At 59.2% G+C, this 22,970-nt stretch overlaps 1 protein-coding gene across 7 annotated transcripts in view; it reads right to left on the reverse strand.

Moving 5' to 3' along the window:
* PTPRF (protein tyrosine phosphatase receptor type F) overlaps positions 1–22,057 on the reverse strand; it is an 85,931-nt gene extending 63,874 nt beyond the window's left edge. For 6 of the 7 annotated variants that reach the window (XM_044383917.3, XM_044383916.3, XM_026498298.4 and 3 more), the window contains exons 1-3: positions 21,869–22,057; positions 14,798–14,874; positions 7,686–7,821 (exon numbers count right to left, since the gene is read on the reverse strand). In XM_044383917.3, the coding sequence (XP_044239852.1) occupies positions 7,686–7,776 (91 nt within the window). In that variant the 5' untranslated portion in view covers positions 7,777–7,821; positions 14,798–14,874; positions 21,869–22,057. The remainder of the gene's footprint in view (positions 1–7,685; positions 7,822–14,797; positions 14,875–21,868) is intronic. The other variant, XM_026498300.4, reaches the window with a different exon arrangement.
* Between the last annotated feature and the right edge of the window lie 913 nt (positions 22,058–22,970).

Consider the following 22,970-nt stretch of genomic DNA (forward strand, 5'->3'; position numbering starts at 1 on the left):
CCCATCAATCCCAAGCTCAAGGACAAAGGCATGCGGAGAGCTGCCTGGAAGAGCCCCACCGTCTCTCCCAGACTTGCCCCGCCCCCCGCCACTGCTCTCCACCTGGGTGATGGTACCTCCATCTACCCCAAAGCTCAAGCCAGAAACCGTGACTCCTCCTCTCTCTCAGCCCCCACATACCAGCAGTCCCGAAAGGCCTAGACATTCCGCCTCTTAAGTATCTCTGGACGTCTTCCCAGGTGAATGCTTTCCTGTAAATCTGCACCCCCACCCGCCCCCACTGCTCGGTTATTGCCTTCTGAGACAGCTAGCCTGCACATCTCCCCCAGGTGTCCACCGGGAGGTGGGGGAGGGGAGGGAAGAAGGGGCCTCAGACACTGTACTGTCATATGCCCATATCACCTCGGTACACACACCAGGGTTGACCTGGAGCTCCTGCCCCTATGAATCCCACCTCCCGGGGTCACAAGACAGGAGAAACCTGCTTTCATTAAGACGTAGCAACGCCTCGTTAATCCTGACAGAGGATCCATTTCCTATTAATCAGGCCAATGAACAGCTCTAGGAAGGCTAATACCGTGAGAAATGACCTTTCAGACCACCTGCTCAGCGCCGATGAGCCCCGGCCCGACCTGACCCAATCCCTGGCACAGAAACGTGTGTGTGCCATGATGACAATCTCTCCCTAAGCACCCACTCTGCACCAGGAATTTTATCTCATTTAGTCCTTCTTCGTTGGTATTCCCAGTTTACAGGCTCAGAGAGGTCAAGTCACTTGCCCGAAGGCACAGAGCCAATGAGTGGCACATCTGAGACTTGACTTCAAGCCTGTCTGACTCCAAGACACCTGGTGCAGAACAGGGGGGCCTTGTGAAGAGCAGGGTCCGTGGTGTGCTGGGGGGAGCTGGACTAGAGAAGGTGGAGGAGTGAGTGGGGGGTGAGGAAGTGGAGGGAAGAGGTGCAGTGACCGTTTATAGGACACTGGCCGTGACGGGAAGGTACAGAAAAGATGGCACCTAGAGGGGATGAGGGGTCAAGGGAGGTTTACATCTTGGTTTCTTTTTTGGTTTCCTAAGACATGAAAGACAACGTTTACATGCTGACAGCAAGGAGGCAGCAGAGAGGGAGAGGGTGCTAATCAAGGGTCCAGGGAAGGGACGGGCGCAGTTCCTGAGGAGGGGAGCGGCTGGGGGATCACCAGGTCAGCAGTTACAGCTGCACATACACACAGCAGGAAGGGAACCACCTCACTGAACACCCCAGGGACCGGGGGGGGGGGGGTTATGTAACTTTTAAGCAAGTCACTCATCATCTCTGAGCCGCCATTTTCTCATCTGCAAAATGGTGCTAGGGACCCAAGGGTCTGTGCAGACTCTCATTCGTATTATTAGTTTTGAAACAAAGATGCAGAGCATCTTAGCATCTTCATTTGAGAGATGGAGAAATGGTGGCTCAGAAGGCTACATAATGGACAAGTCACAGAGATGTGGGGGTGGAGCTAGGGTTTGATTGGCGTTCCAAATCCTAAGCTCATCTTCCAGCACCAGCACCCAAGACTCCATGGAGGACAGAAACTCAGGCCCCACCTGAGTGCTCTTGGAATAGAGGGGGTGAGGCCGCTGGGCCAGAAGAGCCAGGGGCAGCCTTGATGGGAGCCGGAGTGGCCTGGGGATAACAGAGGTTCTAGAAGCTTCAGTTTGCTTCACATTTCCTCTGACTGCACTCTGAAGGAGGCTCCAGACTCTCCCAGTCTGTGGTTGTCTGCAGAGCCTGTCCCTTTCAAAAGGGTCCCCTCGGATAGGCCTCTGCCCACGCAAGCTCCACTGGGTGTGCAGTGCCCCCGCACCCTGTGCACTGCCCCCCCTCACACCTGAGGACCTACACACCAGCAGCTCCGCGATCTCCTTCCACAACGCCACCACCTTAGTCCAGATACCACCTTCCCCTGACTGGACACTCCGCCAGCCCGACAAGCTGTGTCCCTGCCTCCAATCTTGCCCCCTCCAGTCTAGTCTCCATTCAGCAGCCAGACTGAACTGACTCTCTCCTCTAAAGCCCTGAGAGGGCCTCCCACTGCTATGAAAACAGAATTTCAACTCCTTTCATGGTGGACAGAGCCCTGTCAGGTCTAACCCCAGTCGCGCTCTATCACGCCCCCTCCCCTGTAACCCCCAGCCCAGGCTTCCCATCCCCCCATAAGCAATGTTCCCTGTGGCCTCAGGGCCTTTGCATAAGCTGTTCCTGCTGCCACAAACCTCTTAGACATCCTCTTTACCTTCCTGATCCCATCTTAAACATCATTTCCTCAGAAAACCTTCCTTGGTCTCCCTGTCATTGTCCCCTGCTCCATGAGGTCAGTTCCTGGTTTTAGGCTCTCTGTTAACTCCCTCTGCCTCTCTCATAGCACCGTTCACAGTTTGTTACATAGTACGTGTGTGAGGTTATTACGTTTTCTACGTTTGGGGGTAGTACTTGGCTCACAGCTGCTTCCCCACACAGAACAATACCCCGGGGCAGAACGGACACCATGCCTGCTTTGCTTCCTGCCCTGTCCCTGTTGCCCGACTCAGTTCCTGGCACGAGGGTGTGGAAGCAATGAAGGAGGGACCTGACGAGGGAATGCCCGAGGAGGAGGGAGACTGCAGCCCCTTACACACCAGGGGGAAGCCCGTTCTACCGGGGAAAGAAGCCCAGGGTAGAAACCCTCTCTGGCTCTTGCCTCAACGTGTCGGCGGCAGAAACCAGAGGCTGAAACCTGCTGAACCGGAATGGCCGGGTGAGCGGCCTGGGGGCGGGGCCTCCCCGCCAAACAAAGAACCCAGAAGCTGGGGAGGAGAGCCAGGTCCGGGTCACGGGAGCAGCAAGAGCAGAGAGAAGGGAAAAGGCCTGAGGACTGTGTGCAGGCTGGACGGGGCCCAGGGCCTGGGGCCACCGGGGAGGCAGAACACCCTTGGAGGCTGGAGAGGAGCCAGTGCCCCGCCCAGCCCACCCACTCGCCAGACTGGCAGAGCCTCCCAAGCCCGGTGCGCTGGGGCGGGGGCGGTGGGAGCAGGGGCTTCCTCTCCCTTGGACCTCGGCTTCCCAAACCCACCCCCACTCCCACCCAGGGTCCCCTCACCCAGCACTGCAGCTAAAGCCCAGCTCATCCTCGTCCCAAAGCCCTGCCGAGCTCTTGCCCCTTTTGTTCACCCAGGCCAACTTTTGGGGAGCACAAATGTGACCACGTCTCTCCCCAGCTACAAACTCTGTGCTGACTCCTGTCTCCCCGCTGCCCTCCCCACACTTGCTCCTGCTAAGCGTCAGGCTCGCCCTTCCTCTTTCCAAACCGAGCACCTACCATGGGCCAAGCACTGTGCTGGCACAGCTCGGCCCTGGTGGACTTGCCCAGACAGGCCAGGGCACCTCCTTGCCTTTGTGTGTGCCCTGCCCCTCTCCTGCACCCCACCCCCTGGGGAGCCCGGGAGCCCTTGGGGTTCCCATTCCAACACCCATCACAGCTACACTGACTGACGACGTCCACAGGCACACGGTCAAAATCAGGCAACTTGACCATTCTGCCTGGTGCTGACTCCTGAGTTGGTGGTCAGGGAAGGTCTGAAGAACTCCAGGGATCCCGTGCCAGGAGGGGCTTTCTGCATCCCTCCTGGCCCCCCTCCCTCATGGCATGGAGGCTGGGGGCCACACAGCTCTTTGGGCAGCGGCTCCCAGAGGTGCGCCCTGGGACACTCTCCACGCAAGCAGGCCATTGAGCCCATGCACGGTGGGAATGAGGGGCCTCAAAAGGAAACCAGCGGGCTGGCTTGGGGAGAGGGTGGGCACACCTCGGGGTGGGGGGTGTTCAGACAGCCAAACTGGGCCACCTTGGAGGCTCCTCCACAGGGAGACGGACCGCTATTCTGTGCCTGCCCTGGGGAGCACACACACACGTACACATGTGTGTACACGGAAGCGGAGAGCAGACACAGCCACGAGGGAGTGAGGGACGGCGAGGCAGGGGAGGGAGCTCCTGGAGAGGTGGATTTCCCAGGCCCTGAACCGCCTAATGAGCTGGGGACTCATTAACTCTGGCTCCTGTGACCACTCCTGGCGCCCTCCAGAAGGGAGCCCGCTCAGAGACAACCCTGGGTTCCCAGGGGACACACAGGGAGCCCCAGGTTATGGCCTCGGATGGAGGGACCACATACTCGGTGCCAGGTGCCTTGAACATGGGACCTCAGTTAACCTTTCCAGGTAGGAATGATTACCCTCGTTGTGTAATAGGAAAACAGGCCCAGAGAGAAAAAGCAATGTGCCGGAAGTGCCACAGAGGGCAGAGTCTAGGCAGGCCACCAGGTCCTACCCACCCAGTGGCCCTACCTACCCATATGGCTGGTGGGGGGGGGGGGGTATGACATGACACACACACCCTCGGCTATGCAGGCCCTTGCCCCCACCCTGCCCCCCACCTGCCCCTCCAGCTGTGGGGTGTCCTGCTCTTGACTCTTAGGATTCCAAGTAACCCTGCTCAAACCTGATCACCCATGCTGCATCCCTGCCTCTGCCCCATGCTGTCTGGGGACAAAGGTTTTCACCGTAGCTCTCTCATGAGCTCCATGGAGAAGCCCAGGGCCATTCCTGTGCCCCCCACCCAATCTCATCCCATTATGTACCAACCCCCATTAGCAAATATCCAGTCACCCTGCAGGGTTCCCTTCTTCCAGGAAGCCTTCCAGCGCCCCTGCCAGGTGCTTAGACCTCTGTGCCCCACCCCCCCCCACCCCCCAGAGCACACACACTGGAGTAATGCACACTGCAGGGTCCAAAGGCAGGCCTGTGTGGCCACCTGGCACCTGAATCCCACGTGAGAGCAGTAGAAACCTCTTCCTGCTTGGGACTGCCTCTAGCCCCACGAGCCGTCCCCTTGGGAAACCACGAAGCCCTGGGCTTGGGGAACTGCCCAAGCCCCATGTGCCTGGGTCTCCATCCGAGCTGACTCGGCATTAACGCTGGGGCCTCTGGGCTAACTCTTGGCAGCTGCTTCTCCACCCCCCTTCCCTCCGCTCCCCTCAGAGGCCAGGGCTCCCATTCATTTGTCTCGTTAAGAGGCCTATAGAAACACATTTGTCCGCTCCGCGCTTCACTGCTCCGGTCGTCAATTCTCTGGGGCGCCTGCCCTACCTTTCGCAGCAGCTCTGTCCACGTTTGCCCACTCACCCCTGGCTAGAAGTCTCCCGAGCCCAGCCTAAGCCTGGCCACCGTGGGAAGGGCACAGGTCCAAAAGCACGCGTAGCACAGGCAGGTCTGTAAGCTAGACCGGCCTCCTGGGGCCAGGTCCCCACAGGTCCCAGCCCAGGCCCCTCCGCCATGGCTCTCTGCCTGGGAGCAGAGCCCCGCTCACCCTATTTCAACATCTCCAGCTGGTCCCTACCTTCCAGACCCTGGTTTTGGGGTTCTGGGTCTCAAGAGACCAGCGTGGAGGTTCTGGGACTCTGCTCCAAATACCGTTCCGCTCTGCCCCCCAAGTGGCACATGACCCAGACTCTGGGAGGAAGTGTATAGGAACTGGTCAGGTAAGAGGAAGAGGAAGAGTGTTCCAAGCAGAGGGATCAGAAGGAACGGAGGCCTGGAGAGCGCATGGTGGCAGAGAAGTCAGCATGGTGGGAGTGCGGGGCGGGGGGCAGAGTGCAGGATGAGGTTGGCAGAGGCTGGAAATTGCAGGGCCTTGAGAGGCATGAGACCCCGAGGCTTGATCCTGAAGGCGACAGGGCAGGAGAGTGAGGGGTTTTAAACTAAGGGGCGACACAGTCAGGCTTTCGTTTTCAACCCGACTCTTACTTTGGAAGGAAGAACGGCTTGTGAGGGAACCGAGGCAGGGAAGCCATTGGGAGGCAGCTGTGTGTGAAAGCCCAGACAGGAGCTGAGGGTGGCTTGGGTGAAGGCAGCGGAGGGGAAGGTGGATGCATCCCAAAGATGTTTAAAAGGGAGAAACAGGAGCTGGTGATGGATTAGCTGTGGGGTATGAGACAGGGAGGAGGCCCGGGTTCTGACTTGGGTGGTGCGGTGGGTGGTGATGCCATTGGCCAGGAGAGAGAACACAGAAAGAGGAACAGGTTTGGGGGGATGAGGGTACGCGTTAGGGCATGCAGCAGTTAGTCTCCCAGGATGTGTCGTCGGAAAGCCCGGCTGGCTGCTCCTGCCTCTGCCCTCAAGCTCCCGTCCAAAGGCCATGAGAGTGTCCAGGGTGAGGTCGGGGGAGCAAGGACAGTACTTCAGTGTCCAAGGGCTACTGACCACACCTGACTGTTGACAAGCCTTTGCCTCCCTGCCAACGTCAGAGTCACACCCAGTGACTTCTACCCCAACCTGCCCCTGCAGGCTCAAGCTCTCCCAGCAGCCCCAGCCAGGCCTGGAGATCACCCCCACCCACCCAGGCCTGCACCTCAAAGCTCCTACTACCCCTCATGGCCCTCTCCCCCTGCGCCTCCCCCCCCCAAGGAGGAACGCCCTTCCATTCCCCTGGCCCTACTAGCCCCACCAGGCCCCAGCCTCAGAGGACAAAGGGCAGGGTGACCTGGTCCCACCCCTCTCCAGGATCTGGTCCTGAATAATTAATGAGCCATTAGGAGAAAGGGCCTGGGTGGGGCAAGGAGAGAGATCTGTGCCCAGATACTTGGAGTCGGGGGTGAGGGAAGCCCTATGGCCCGCTGACCACCAGGCTGACCCCCAGGTTGGCCCTTGGCCACCTCTGGGCTCTGGACAGGCTGGGAACAGCCCCTTCCCCCAGGGACCTTGGCTCCGACCTCACCCCTCCCAGTCAGTGTGCAGATTGGCTAAATCTGCCCTGTGCTCCGCCTCCCACCAGTAACCAAGCAGTGGTAACCATGGTGACGGGGCGGGCTGCGGCCAGTCTTGTAGTGCCAGGCAGGGGGAAGGGCGTCAGGAAAGGGAGGAAAGTTCGGAGTTGGATTTCGGCAGGGGACAATCCCTCTTCCCCCAACACACACACACACACACACGCACGCACGCACGCACGCACGCACACAGAGCCCAGCTTCTTGCTGGCCAGGTGCAATCTTCCCCCGATTCCCCAGGCTGAGGGGTTGGGGGAAGGGAGACACCCCTTTGCCTGGAAGGTGGTGAGAAAGGGGAAGGAGGGGCTCAGTGTCCCCACATCTGAAGCCCAAAGGTCTGGCCCAGGGAAGGAAGGGGCTATGGTGGCTCTGGCTTCCGATCACTCCCTGGACCTGTGGACTCAGCCAGTGTCCCATGCACACACCCATGTACGTTCCTTGTGGGCCAGCACCCCTATTCCCTCTCCGCTCTGACATGGCTCGTACTGTGTCTTCCACACAGATCTGCAGTGGCAGACACAGTACACGCCGAAGCACGTCGCCCGATGACCACATGAATCCTGGACATGTCTCACCCCCGTTCCATAAAACGGGGTCACACTTAGCCATGCTCCACCCTGCAGTGCCTTAAGGGACACACAGGATGCTCCCAGGAAGCACGGGGCTGGAGCCCTTCTCAGAGGGGGGTTCTCTAACCGAGGGAGGGGGGTCTCTCTAGGACAGAAGGAGGTCTGGGGAGGTGTCTAATGATCCTGCCTCTTGTAGTAGCTGGCCGTGTCCCCACCCTAGATTCCTGCTAGGAGGAACGCCACCTTTTGACCTGGGAGGTCCCACAGCTTGAGGGGTCAGACTTACTGTCACCATGGGCACCTGCCACCAAACCAAGCATCATGAGCGCGGGCACAAGGGGCACCATCGTCTTCCCTGGGGCTGGCTCAGGGGCCATCCAGGGCTCTAGCACCACAGCCAGCCACAGCCCAGGACAATCAACCTGTGATGGAGAGAAGGGTACAGCCAGTTAGCTGGTATCCAGTGATGTCCCTACCGCCCACTTATGCCACCTCCTGGCCCCCACTCACCACCCAGACCACACTCATCCTCACTGACCATCCAGAGCCCCGTTCAACAGACACCCCCCTCCTCGACCTTGGACTGTGCGATGGCCACCCGGACCCACAGAGCCCTGTGACGACCCAGGCTCCTCACTGATCCCCCGCCTCAGCGACTCCAAGGATAACCCAACAGTCACCCTGTAGGGAGATAGCACAAGAGGCCTTCAGCTCATTCTCTAAACCTGAGTAGGAGGGCAGGGGGCCACTGAGACCAGAGGATGTACCCGGCTGTTCTATCCCAGACTGTGAGTTTCCAACTTGCCTCCATAAGGGGACAGGGATGGGGAAACAGGGTGGGAAGACACAGAGACACAAAGACCAACCAAAACAAGAGACAGGGAGCAGTGAGAAGGGAGCAGAAGCACGCGGGCCAGGGACTCTGGAGTCCTGGGGACATCCCATCGCCTCTTGTCTCCGCAGCAGGGAGGGAGGAAGCCGTGGGCCAGACCTCGCATACTGAGCACAGGCCCCAGAGCACAGACTTGTAGGAGCACACAGAATACAGGTAGCAGAGACCTGAAGCCAAAGCCACAACGCGTCCAGGCTCGCCAGGACGTGCTCTTGACAAGTCGTAGCTGCCCTGCCTGGCCACCCTCATCCTACCCAATTCCCATGGCACCTTCCCACTCCAAAAGGAAACCACAGGGAGGCCCTGGTGTGGCCAGGACTGGGGGTGCTGGACCCTCAGATTCCAGCCACACCTCCTCTGCCCTTGCCCTAGCGGCCCAGGGGCAGATCCAGCTTCCGGGAGCTGCTTGCTCAGAGCCGCCTTCCAGACGAAGACAGGCACCTGTGCACAAGGAAGGCTGTGTTTGGGATTGGCGGAATGCCTCCCAGGCCTTTGCTCCTGGGGCTCCTCCACCAGGTGTGCCCTCCCCAGCCTGCCAGGCACCTGTGTGAAGCCTTCGGCATGGCCACAGCATACACTACGGAGACACAGCTCTGCTATCACAGCCCCGATGATGGGCTCCCAAGGGCCTCTCCCCTGTGGCGCCCCCACCCAGGGGACTTGAGGGGAGCCACAACAGCGCCCACCAGCTCTGCTCACCCTTCACTCTGAGCAGGTGGCTGGTACACGAGAGGCCCCTCAAGAATGCTCTGAAAGTACAACAGGACACAGAGGGGGCGGGGGTGGCGATGAACACACCCTGGGGCCCTGCAGTGGTCCCATGGACTCCGGTGGGAGGGTCTACATCAGACCCAGGTACCAGCTGGCCCACAGTGGTAAGAGAATTTGCAAGGAAGTGATGAGGCCGGGGAATGTGAAGGGGCAGGGCTCAAAGATGGCTCTGCTCCTGCCTGGAACTTGAACTCTAGTCTCAACTGGGACAGTTGGAGGTCCCAAGACTGCTGGGCGGTAGGTCAGCAGAGGCGCTAAGACAAAATGGGCAGGACTGTGAAGTGGGGTAGGCGCTGAGTGGGCAAAGGGCACAAAGGGCAAAGTGCAGGAGATGTCCTCTGTCCCAAGACCTGGCTAAAAGTCTTAGCAGCTGAGAAGCAAAAGCAAGAAAGCTGAAGGGGGGCGGTGGGCACCCGGCCCCATTTACACCATGCCTGGAGTTCCACTCAGTGACCACAAAGTTCCAGTGGCTGAGACCAGGAGGGGGGGTCCCCACCATGGTGTCTGGGACGGAGGTCCCATAGCACCAAGGCCCCGTCTGAGCTCGGTCACCAGGGCGCTGAGGCAAAGCCACGGCACCAGTCAGAGAATTCAAGTTCTCGGCAGACACCCGGCGGCGGACTGCCGGGCCGGGCTGCCACACGGACACGGCTCCCCGACGCGAGCAGCCTGTGGCCCCTGGTGCAGACGCCATGGCTTTACAGCTCAGGGCTGCGTCGGGCACCGCAGACCGGGCGGAGGGGCCTAGTCCAGCCATCACGGGAACGACAACGGCGTATTCACGGAGGTCTCGCTCCGGGGCGCGAGCATTCTGGGTGTGCACCCCCTCCCCAGGGGAGACACCACGGGGGTGTAACCCACAGGAACACACAGCATGGGGGGCAGATCTCCCTGGTGTGAACTAAAGGGGCTAAAGCTACAAAGAAGAGAGGTCACAGAGGCACAAATGTGCAGCGCGGTCGGCGTGGGATGGAACTCCCGGTACGGTGCTCACGGAGGCACAGCCCTGTAGCACTCTAGCTCCTGGGGGGCACGTCACGGAGCTGTGGCTGTCCGGCCCAGACACCACAGGAGAGTAGACGGAGGGTACACACATCCTGGGGATGGAGCTGCCTGACAGACATTATAGGGGCATAACTTCCCAGTACATTGTTGTAGGGGTATAACCCCCCCCCCGACATAGACATGGGGTGTGAGTCCCCAGTACAGCCATCGAGGGGGCCTAACTCCAGAGCAGAGGTCCTGTGGTACAGTCTAGGATGAGATTCTGGCCGTGGGTGTCAGGACAACTGGGGCCTCTGGCAACCCCACCCCCAGTGTGGGAGAGACAAGTGACACTGACCTGGGGATTCCAAGGGCCCCCTATGTACCTGAGTCTGGGATACGAGCACACTATTCAGATACAGAAAGCAGGACAGACAAAGGTAGAGAAGTTGAAAACAAAGACATTCCCTCTCCAAAGAGCTTCTCCCAGAGGTGCGTGGACACAGGGACATGGCTACCCAGAGACCGGAGACACAGGGAACACACGGACACGGACACGTTCTTAGGGAACTACTCCGGCAACCACACTGCTGTCCAAGCCAGGACACCTCTGCCCACCCCAGACTCCGGAAACACAGCCTGCCCCCAGCTCCAGAACCCCCTCCTCCAAGTCCTGGATCCCTGGGCCTTGCCTCGGTCTAGACCTTGGCCCTGTCCCCGCCCGGGAGCGCTCAGGGTCACCGTGGGGAGAAGGCAGGGGAGGGGCAGGGAGGTGGGACCGATGCTAACCTTGCTGGGGTCGCTAACCCAGTTAAGAGCCGAGCGCCCACTTCCCCCAGCACGGCGGGGTGAGTCTGCGTTTCTGACAACTGAGATGAGAACAAGGCCCAAGCTCCTGACATTAACGGTGGCTTGTCTCTGAAACGCACCGTGGCCATTGGCTCCACCACACTCAGGCTTGTCTCTGAAACGCACCGTGGCCATTGGCTCCACCACACTCAGGCTTGTCTCTGAAACGCACCGTGGGCACTGGCTCTCCCACACTGACGTACTGGGGCAGGAAAACAATTCCATACTGTAGGACACTAGCGGAATATAACTGGATGAGATTTCCCACATTCAGAATGGTTTTGATGCACCCTTTTCCCTTGCTACGTCAGTGCAAAGCTGCCAAATGCCCTTTCTTGGGAAGAACTGTCCTTTATTCTCAAATTGTGTTTTGGTGTTAAAATGTCCTTTCTTGTATGCAATGAGGATGAGAGCAGACAGCAGTATTATCTATAATGTCCTTCCTTGGCCAAATAAAAAACTGCCATTCCCGTGTTTGAACCCCACGTACTTTTGGAAAGTGTACTGGTTTGCGAAATAGAAGGGCCTGCGAATCACTGCCTTGAGGAAAAAGGAAGGAGCAGGCACCACACCAAACCACAAGATTCAAATAAGAACGTCCTGGAAATGTATGTAACAGAGAGACCATGTTACCTCCATGCAGCCCGACCTAAGCACCCCTGTTGGCCTCAATGGGTTCCCCCCACCCCTGAGAGACCATGTTATGCCAGAGACGGTGTGTGGGGGGGCATCCCTGGCTGGAGAACAGCTGGGATCATTCTGAGTCCTCTTCATGAATATGCAAACACAGATTGATTTGTTTCCCTTGGGCACGTGTTATTATTCACAAATATTAATTAGTCTCCAAATACCACCTGTTCCTACAGCTCCCCACCCCGAGACCAGGACCCTGGCTCCCCAGAGGCTGGGGCCCCAAAACGGACATTAACAGGAGGAGGGGTACCCAGGGTCCCCCCCAGAGGGGCTGGCCAGGAGGAGAGAGCAGCACTTGGGCAAGAGGAGCCGGAGGGCAGGGAGGGCAGGGAGGGCAGGGACAGGAGGGAGCCGCTCACGTTCAAAATCGCGGGCAGCTAACCAAGCCCTTTTGTCATGCCCTGGACAGTTCACCGCGTGGCACTGCAGCAGCGGCCGCGGAGGCGGAAACAGGCCTTGTTACACTTGGGAAGGAAAACCAACATGTTTCCAACTCTCACCAAACCGACCGCGGGATTATGACGGGGATAAATCAGTCTCAGCCCCGACCTCGGCCCCGGGGATGGAAGCAGCCAGCAGCAGGCAGCGTCCCTATGCCAGCCAGGTGGCCAGAGTCTGTGAGCATAGCCTGCAACAGCCCACCCACCCTCCTACAGCTGGGCCCCCTGTGCTCTCACAGCCCTCGGCTTCTTGGGCTCCCCAGGGAATGGAGGGGAAACTTAGGAAGGGCATCCCAGAGTCCCTCCAGGCGGCACAAGGTCCAGCAGAGGCTCAGCGGGGGGGCAGGAGACCAAGGGCACCCGCAGAGGCCCCTGCCTACAGCTCCAGCCCCACCAAGTCACCAGCCCTCCAGCCTCCTTCCTCCGGCAGCGGAGCCTCCCTGGGGTCAATGCGCACCAGCACCTCCAGGCCTCGGCACCTGCTGTTCTCTCTACCAGGGGGAACGCCCTCCTCCTGCCCCCAACTACCGACTCACCCCTCAGAACTCAGTTCAAGGGACCCATCCCTGTGAATCTCCCCTGAGTGACCCTCCCTAGTTTAGTGAAGGCAGCAGGAGGTGGTGCTGACCAGGGGTTCTCAATCCAGGGTGATTCTGTAGCCAATCCCCCAAACCCCCGCGGGACATCAGGCAATGTCTGGAGACATTTTTTTTTTTAATTTTTTTTTTTTTTAAGATTTTATTTATTTATTCGACAGAGTTAGAAACAGCCAGCGAGAGAGGGAACACAAGCAGGGGGAGTGGGAGAGGAAGAAGCAGTCTCATAGCGGAGGAGCCTGATGTGGGGCTCGATCCCATAACGCCGGGATCACGCCCTGAGCCGAAGGCAGACGCCCAACCGCTGTGCCACCCAGGCGCCCCTGAAGACATTTTTTTATCATCGAGACTGGAGGCGGGGGGCAAGTGCTACTGGCATCTAGCAGGAAGAAACAAGGGAGGCTGCTAGATATCTTACAGTAACAGGCCGGCCCCCGCAGCAAAGGATTACCTGGTCCAAAATGTCAACAGTAGTGAGGTTGAGAAACCCTGGTAGAAACAAGATCCTTTGCTGATGTAGGCCAGGGCCTACCCCAGAACCCAGTCCCCTGTGAGCACCTTGGGCCCTCCACCCATAGCCATCCCAGCCTGGCTTAATTCCATCAGCCGTACCTGGGCCTCAGGATCTTAAAGCGTCTTCCCCTCCCCCTCGAAGCCAGCCTCACCTCCAGAAGCCAGGTCCTACAGCACATCTCCCACACCCCTTCACACAGGCCATCCGCAAGCAGCTTCCCTACAAGACAGAGAGCTCTGCTCTCAGGCACCTTTTTTGCTGAGAATGGGCTCCCAGGTAGGTCAGACCCAACACCTGGATGGATGGACAGGTGAAGGGACACGCCTTCCCCATCTGGCCTTTCCCACCTGTGACACAGCCTTCCTGCCGCATCCTCTACGTTAGCCCAATGCCCATCTCGCGACGCACAGGACCTGGCCCCTAGCAGGTCCCCAATACGTGCTCATTCCCTTTCCCGTTTCTCACGACCCTCCTCATCAGCTGACCACGCGGAACTACTCAGTGGGCTCTGCTGGGCCCTGAGCCAAGGAGCAGGGAGATGAACAAGACAGCCATGGGCTGGGCCTTCCAAGAGCTTACAGAAGATGGCCCCACCAGAAACCGCCCTCCCCAGTACTGCCCCTCCACCTGGTCCCCGTCTTAGTGACAAACACTACCACTGACCTGGTCTCCCAAGCCAGCCAATCCTCCTCAAATCCTCCCTTTTCCTCACCCCACACACCCAACCAGGCAGTGAGTTCGAATCTGCACTGCCTCCACTCCAACCACCACATGCCAGTGAGACCGCGGGAGCGTGGACCTCTTCAGGGGACTTCCTGCCTCAGGCTGCTCCCTGGTCACCCTGCACACAGACCAATGCCCCTGCGGGCTTACAAGAATGCAAAGGTGACCCTGGCCCTCAAGCTCATTCTGCTGCTTGATTCCACGGCAGACACACAGATATTTCAGGACCAAATGGACGGGCAAGTGGAGAGATGGGGGTGCGGATGATGTTTCTCTGCTTAAGAACCTTCGATGTCTCCAAATCACCCTCAGGAGAAAGTCTAGAGTCTTTAGCTGGACATCCAAGGCTCACCACGCTCTATCTCCAACCCCAACCCACCTGCTCTGTGCTTCTGGCAGAAAGACAGGAGAAATGAAAGAGACCAGGAAGGAGGTACCCGGGTCTTGGGAGCGTCTTGCTCTTTCTACCACAACCTACAGTTGATGGCAACAGACTTTTCTCCAGAAACACGGTGAATGGAAAAGCAGACAGATCCCAGTGTAAGTCCCAGAACGTCACCCAGAAGCCTACTTCACACCTACGGCAGCTGACGAGCTGTGTATCACTCCCACCCACCTCCATCAGGCCTTCTGGCCAGAAACCCAGGCACCAGCCTCGACACCTCCCCTCCTCCCTCATGTCCCACATTCAGCCATTTACCATGTCCTGTCTTCTGCACGTCCCTAAACAGCACTCACATCCCTTCCCTTCTTCTCCATCACCACCGCCCTGGCCCTTCACCGTTGCTCACCCCATGCACACCGGACCGTGTCATGCGCCCAGTGGCAACCCTTCCACAGCTCCCCGTCAGTCTGCATCACGACCCCAGCTGCTCAGCCGGGCCCACAGGACCCCTCTGTGCCCCCGGCCCCTGCCACCTCTTGGGGCACACTCACCAGGCCTCTGCTTGCTCACGTCAGTCACTTTTGGACAACCAGCACTGAGGGCAGGGCACCAGGGTCTCCGCTCCTTCCTGGAGAGAGAGTAAAGCATGAGAAAACACCAAGAATTTCATCACAGCAGAGTAGATGCTGACACAGAAAGACATTCAAAATCTGCTGTTGATGAAAAAAAAAGTAGGTTTCGAAACTATCCGTGCAGGACATTCCCCATTCAGTAAAAATGCCCAACTCCCTACTCACTCACTCACTCTTTTCAGGACTCCGAGCGCCCACTATGTGCTAGGCTTTCTCCCAGGTACCCAGCCTAGAGCCGAGCAACGCGCAGACTGCCGCCCCACCTCAGCAGGCAGACTTGCGTCTGAACGACCCCTGCAGCGACCCCTCCTTGGGGGAGCAGAGGCCCCGCCCCGCAGCCACACCTGCCCAAGCTTCCGACTGCCAGCCAACCACGAGAACGTCCTCTTCTGATCCGCAAATGTGCCACATTTTGTGCAGTCTCCAGCCCTGTCAGTGCCTGAAACGTGCTGCCCACACTCTTCTGCCAAGTACCCCTTCGATCTCAGAGCCAATGGCACTTTCTCAGGGAGACCTTCCATGGTGTCCTGGACTACACGCCTGGACCTTGCCTAGGAGCACCGACCATAAAAGTCACAAATTATTATTTTTTATTTTTTATAAAGATTTTATTTATTTGAGAGAGAGAGAAAGAGAGAGAGAAACAGAGAGAGAGCACAAGCAGGGGCAGCGGCAGAGGGAGAGAGAGAAGCAGGCTCCCCACCGAGCAGGGAGCCCGATGCAGGACTCAATCCCAGGACCCCAGGATCACGATCTGAGCCAAAGGTAGACGTTGCACTGATTGAGCCCCCCAGGCGTCCCACGAATTATGTTTTTATACAACTGCTGAGTGGTCACCGAGTCATGACCATAGGCCTGGCGTGTGCCTGGCTCAGTTCCGTACCCCCAGCACCCCTCAGAGAGCAGGCCCATAGTAGGGGCTCATCAGGATATGCTGAACGAGTGGATGAACACATGAATGAGCTCTCAGAAAACACCCCGGCTTGCAAGAACCACACCAGCATACGTGCAGCCTTCCAAGAAGCTTCAGCGGCAATATTTATTTTTGACTTTCTGCTTCTCTATAATTTTTAAAATGAAGGTGTGCCCCTGGATGCCTCCTCTGCCGGCATGCACACCGCCACGCAGCCCGGCTCTTCCCTCTAGAAGCGTGGGCACCGTCCCGGGTGGGGGTGGGGGTCGGACATGCCCACACTGTCTCGTCACCACCTCCCCACGGCTCAGCGACTTGGCACCGCCGGGGCCCACTCAATGCAGGCCGCTCGTCACCGCGGGCTCCTCTTCAGCCCCGCACGCCCACAGACGGGGCGATTCCGCCGTGGCTCCTCCCCATGCGGACCCTCGGGGACCCGGCTCAGGGAGCGCCCCCGCCAGCAGCCAGCCTCCCGCACCTGGGAATTGTCCTCCCTTGAGACTGACCACCTTTGCCAACCTGGGGGACGTCCTCACTGATGGAAGGCCCGTCACAAAGGACTAAGACGGGCCTCGCCAACCCACCACCATCCGGCGCTGACCCTGCAGCTCATCCTCTCTCTGGCCTCCACTGGCCCCTGCGCCTGCCAGAACCAAGAGCCCTGGCCCTCGGGAGGGCTGCACCCTCCCTCCCCAGGTCCACTGAGTTTCCACAACGTTCCCTGTGGCCGCTGCTCCCAGCACACAGGCTGCTGGGCGGGTCTGGCCAGACAAACCAGCTTCCGTGTCCTAGACTCAAAGGCTGGTTTGTCTGGGGACACCCGCCAGGGCCTCATGCTGCCAGATGCAAGGCTGTTGGCTCCTCCATCGTTCAGGGACCCTGGGGCAGAGGGACAGAGTCTGAGGCAGAGAACGGAGAGGGTCCCCTAAGCCAGCTGGCACTAGGAGCATGGACCTAAACGGACCGGGAAAGAGGTGTATGTCCAAAATGGCCTGGAGGTGGGTCAGAGAACAGACCAAACTTTGCATTGGGACAGACCTTAAAGCACACAGAAGAACGGGAGGGCAGGATTCTGGAAGAGCCAGAATAGAACCTAGTGCCACACCAGTCCAGCACCAAACGCGCCCCAAGACAACCTAGATAGGCAATGAGAATCACCCCTCACACTGACCAGCAGCAGCTCCCAGAAGCACTCTAGACTCATCCTGGGACACACCCAGAACAATCAGGACCACCAGATACACCCAGAAGGCCAACTGGAAAGCTACTCGGAAAGGGCCTGACTGGTACCGAGCCCAAGTTTGGAATCCTTGGTTGGCCCCCAGAAAGGCCTCAGAAGTGGTGAGGTTGGCAGCAACGGCCAGGATCAGGTAAGAGGCCTTGGCCCCCACTCAGGGCTGGCCCCCAGGAGGGCCCTCGGTCACGTGCCACACCTGGAGCCCTGCCTGGCAGCAGGACTGGGAACAAGTTGAAACCTAGGGGAGCAGAGACACCACTGTCTCTCCAGAGCAGCTCCCAGGCAGGTCCTCTGGCGACACCAGGAACAGTCCCCAGAAGCAGCAGCAAAAACATTGCCGAGGGGCAAAAACCACCATTTTCAGATCTGGGGGCGAGGGACACACAGAGACCGGTGCATCTGGATCTCAGACGCAGAACCTCATTAGATACCCAGGGCCCAGGCAGGGTGGGGGGCAGGTGGGACTGAGCACCCGGACGCCTCTAGTCTCACACCAGCCCACCAGAAGGTCAAATACGCCTGAGCAATGTACACGATCCCACAGATGACGACGACGAGGCCAGGCGTCCGGGGGCCAGGCGCTCTCCTTACTGAGCTCCCCCAACCTGCGAAGCTCAGTTCAGAACTGCAACTACTTCAGGAGAGCGGGTTGCCCTAACCTTAACGAGGTGTTGTTTTAAAGGCGCCCCCTCGCCAGTCCCCGGCCCGGGATTCTGATGAGGGTGGGTCTGCACCACCCCCATTGACGATTACAATGACCACTGCTTGCTAATACTACTGAGGTACCAGGCTTACTAGAGCCCAGGCCCTGTTCTAAGCACCCCCTGCTACTCAGCCTTAATCCTCAGTGCAACCCCACGAGGCGAGGCGTGGAATTGTCTCACACCCATCCGACAAAGGAGAAAATGGATTCAGAGATGTTAAGCAACTTGCTCAAGGCCACACTGCTCCTCAGCCGAGGGGCACCTCGGCAGTCTGGACCCAGGGCCTGCGCTCACCACGGATGCGCACGGCTCAGCACTCTCTCTGAGATCTGAGAACTCGCTGCCCTTCCTCTGCCCAGGTTTCTTCCCAAAGTCCAGAGCCTCACACCCAGCCCCCTCCTGGATGTCTCCGCCGCCCGCACTGGAACTCAGATGTCCCAAGCATCTCAAAGACAACGTGTTGCACTACAAGCTCGAGTGCATGATCTGCCCCCAAATCTACCTGTCCTCCCTGTCCCCAGCTCGGCCACGCTGCAGGGCCTTCAGTAAAGGCCCCACCCAGTCCCTCCCAGGAACCTGGACCCCTTCCTCTTCCTCCTCCACACCCAATAAATCATCCTGTCCTGATAAATATGCCTTCCAGATGGCTCCATGCTCACTGCCCTATTCAAGACACCATCACCTCTCACCTGAGTTACCCGTACCCTCCTCACTGGGCATCCTGGGTCTATCCACTTCCCATAGCCACAGAATCCTCTTCCGGACACGTGAATCTGATCCTAGCACATTCCACACCGCCCACCCAAGCTTTAAACCTTTGGCGTCTCCCTTCTGTGTTCTCAGAGTAAAGTCACAGCTATTTACGGGACACTCAGGGCCCTCTGGGATGTGCTATACCTTAGAATGCCCCAAGACCTCTGAGTCTTCACTCACACTATTTTCTCTGCCTGGAGTGCTCTTTGTGCAACTGGAAAACTCCTGTTCATTCCTCAAAACCCACTTCAGATAGCCCTTTCTCGGTCTCTTCCGGGACTCATCTGACTTCGACCCTTGAACTCTCCCTTGCCTCACGTGCAGGCAGCTTCCCCAACCTTGTGACTTCAGCTCAGGACCCCAGCTGCTTTCGACGAGCTGATGCTGAGCTCAACGTCAGCAGTTCCTGAGGGGAGTGCGCCCTCTTCCACACGGCTGCTGGTCCCCTAGGAAGCAGGGCGGCCCCGGCTGAAAGTGCCTAGCCCAGTGTCTGGCACACAGTGGCAATCAATAAGAGGTTAGTGAATTGCTCTGCATTCCCATGATGCAATCTGCTCCCCGAGGGACCATGAGCTTCTCAAGGGCAGGGCCCTGGCTGCAAGCTTGGCCCAAGCACACGACAGTGTCGGTCACACAAGGAGGGCCTGCCACTGCTGATCACGCACTGTCACACAGCTCCCCTGGATTCCCACAACAGCCTTGGGACCCAGTCAGGGTTGCACGAGCTGTCCCATTTCACAGGGGGTGAAACTGAGGTGCAGGGAGGCACAAGCTGGAAAGTGGAGAAGCTGTGACATGTAGTATCAAAGAGGCCTGGGTCCCCCTTCCCCCGACTGAGGGCCCTCCACACTGAACTCCTACAGGGCTGATGGGAGAGTGGGGAGATCACCAACTGCCAGGGCCAGGTGTGCTGCATATCAGTCCCACTCCCAAGAAAGGCCCTTCAGCCCATCTACTCCGACTGCAGCCATCCCCTCCGACGGCTTCACCAGCCCCCAAAGCAACGCCACGGATGCGGACACCACCCCCACGGTCACAGCGTAAACAAGGCTGAACAGAGGAGAGGTCAGGAGCTGCGGGGGGAAGAACAAGAAGGAAGGAATAATATTAAAACAATTTCCTTGGGGCGCCTGGGTGGCACAGCGGTTAAGCGTCTGCCTTCAGCTCAGGGCGTGATCCCGGGCGTTATGGGATCGAGCCCCACATCAGGCTCCTCTGCTATGAGCCTGCTTCTTCCTCTCCCACTCCCCCTGCTTGTGTTCCCTCTCTCGCTGGCTGTCTCTATCTCTGTCGAATAAATAAATTAAAACAAAACAAAAACAAAAACAATTTCCTTGTTAAAGGAAAGAATGAGAAAGAGCAACTGGAGAGGAAAACAAAACTACAGACGCATCTCCAATCGTAAGGGGGAACTGAGCCAGCCAAAATGTGCAAGAAAGTGTGTGCAGGAGAGTGCGCTAGACTGTAAGTGTGCACACAGCCTTCCCCGGATCGTGCAAAGGGGCTCTGTGGGGGCACAAGCGGGCCACACGGCGCGGTGCACGGGCATGCGAGCACAGGACATTCCCGAGCTGCGGCTGCTGGGCAGGCCCCGGTGTGCAAGTGTGAGGGTAACAAGGTGAGAGGGTGTGTAGTGTGTGTGGGGGGAGAGCACAGTGTGGGAATGAAGGTGTGTGTGTGTGAGTGTGTGGCCTGCGCCTGGGGCTGCGGATGCTGGGCGCTGTGTTTGGGGAGTTACACCCGCTCCTCCTTGAAGCCCTAGGCTCATTCATATAATCAGTGAAAAACAGGGATTTTCTTGCTCCCTGAAGCAAGAGTTAATAAGGCGCCAAGCACAGAATTTTCTGAGATTTCCTCTCAGAACCCTCCTCTGGATCCCTTCAGATCTCTGACGCCTCCCAAAGGATCCCTCAGCAGATCCCCTCCCTTCCCAGGGGATCCCTCAGCACTGAGGGATCCTTTTCTAGGCCTCCCACCCCAATGCACTTCCCTGGATTTTCTGGCCAGATTCCGCACCAGGTCACTCTGGGTCCCTGCCCCTGTCTCTTCAGGAACCAAAGTGGAGCCTTCATCACCAACACTCAGCAGTCCGGCCTCCCAGGCTCCGCCTGGCCGCCCCCAGGGGAATCCAGAGACTCCCCTCCCTCCCAGTTCACAGCTCAGGTACCGGGCTCTCACCGCCCAACCTGCTCCACCTTGGGGGCCCCCTGCACTGCGCAGGGGGGGGGGGCGAGAGGGGGGGTCTTTGAAATGGGGAGAAAGGCTAGCCCCTCCCCCACCCGGGGGTGGAAGAACCAGAGAGGCGGCATTCCAGAGAAATGAGGAGGGGGCCTAGCAGAGCGCGGGCAGAGATCCTGGTCAGTGGGAGACAGAGACACCGAAAAACCAAAAGGAGACACGAGAGAGACCCGGAGAGAGACTCAGAGATGGGGAAGGGAGTACAGAGATGCGGGGAGGGAGCCACACACAGCGGGAGAAACCCTGGGGCTGCGGGTGGGGGGTGGGGGGGACTGGGAGGCAGTGACACAGGGAGACAGAGATACAGAGACACTGAAGGGCACTGAGACCAAGACACCGAGGAAAACAGCAGCTGAGCCTGAAACGTGGGCACAGCATTGAGGACCCGGGCACACCGGGACGGGACGGGACGCGACGCGGGGCGGCGACTGAGTGAACTTTCCGGAGCGGGTCCGAGTGGACACGTCCTCACGGGACAGGTCTCTTCGGGGCCTTCAGGTCTTTGCTTCGGGGTGGGGGTGGGCACAGCCCGCCCGGGCCCCTCCCCCGCCCGCGCCGGCGACCGAGGCGGGCGGGGGCTCCAAACTCGCGCCCGGCGCACCCCGGGCCCGCACGTGCGCCGGGGCCGCGAGCGAGACGGGGGCGCGTCGGCTGCGGATCCCCTGCCGGCTGGGAGGGGGCGCCTGTGCGGCGGGGGCGGGGGCGCGGCCTGGACCCGCCCGGGGCTGGGGTGGCTGTGGGAGGTGGAGGGCCGCCCCCGGAGCGCGGCCGCGCGGGTTGGGGGGAGACGAGGCGGGACCGAGGACGCCGAGCACAAATGCAAAGGGAAACTTTGCACTGGGGGGCGCGGGCTGCGGCTCAGGTGCGGCGCGGAGGGCGGGGAGGAGGGGGGCGGCGAGGGGCGGCGAGGAGCTAGCCAGCCGGCGGCGGCGGGGAGGGGGGAGCGTCTGCCGCGGGGTAAGCGCGGGGAGGAGCCGCCAGGCTCAGAGGGGGGGCCCAGCCGAGGCTGCGGGCGCGGCAGGTGGGGGCGCGGCCCGGCCTAAGCGGCGCCTCTAGCCCCGCTCGGAGGACGCGGGGAGGGGGCGGCGGGAGCCGGGAGGGAACGGATGCGGAGGGGACTGGAGGGGGGCCCGGGGGTCACTCACCGCCTATCCAGGGGCCGTCGGTCCGCATGTCCCCCCCCAAGCCGCTGGGGCCGCTGCTCCCGCTGCTCTTCTGTCGCCGCCGCCGCCGCCGGGTCGCACTCCCGCCACCGCCACCCGAGCCGGAGCCGGAGCCGGAGCCGGAGCCGGAGCCGGAGCCGCCGCCTCTGCCGCCGCCGCCACCGCTCCCGCCGCTCCCGCGCCAGCTCCAGCCGCGCGCCCCCGCTCGCGCCCGCGCCCGCGCCCCTGCCCCTGCCGTGCGCGTGCCCGGCACCGCCCCTCCCCTCGTGCACTCTCACTCGTAGAGCGGTGGAGCCGCGTAGGCCCAGCGAGGCCACAACCCAACCCTGAGTCTAAACCGATTGGAGCTCCCATATTGGACCAGAACCCCAGTAATGAGCATGGACGGACCCAAACTCCCATACAAAGTCCATATCCTGTTAGTGGCTCCCACTCCTAATATGAACCCGATAACTACTCTAGGACCCAATTTCCTCCGTATACAAATCTGCACCTGATAGTGAGCCCAGACCCCATCCCCAAACACAGTATTGAGTCCTAACTCCTAAATCTGCCCCCACATTGCCACAAGTAGTCATTTTAATTTGCACCCCTACATTGACCCCAAATACCAGTTCTGAGTCTAGCCCCTTTATCATCTCTACCCACCTAAACTTGATAGTGACACCAGCACCAACTCTGGTGCTTAAATGGACCCCAGCACTAATGCTGGGCCCCAGATGTACCTATATGTACCTTAAAGTCCAACAGCTATCTTGCTATGGACTCCAGGACTCTCTTCTGAACCCCAAGACTTACATAAAACCCCGGTACTCTCTGAATCCCAAGACTTACACAAAACTTACACACATACATAAAACTCCTGGTCCAGGTCAACACCAATACTTTCCGACTTGGGATTCCCAATTCCAGAACTGGATTGGGTCATCAGAAAAGGACCCTACCACAGATATTGACCTTGATTAAACCCCATAAATCCTTGGGGCAATTTAAGACACTAACTTACCCCAACTCCAATAATAATCTTAGAATGCAAGATTAATGAGACTGGCTTTGCGGAAACGCCACACAAATCTTATCCCCA

This window comes from Ursus arctos, unplaced genomic scaffold (assembly GCF_023065955.2).
Source record: "Ursus arctos isolate Adak ecotype North America unplaced genomic scaffold, UrsArc2.0 scaffold_12, whole genome shotgun sequence".
In the NCBI taxonomy this organism is placed as follows: Eukaryota; Metazoa; Chordata; class Mammalia; order Carnivora; family Ursidae; genus Ursus; species Ursus arctos.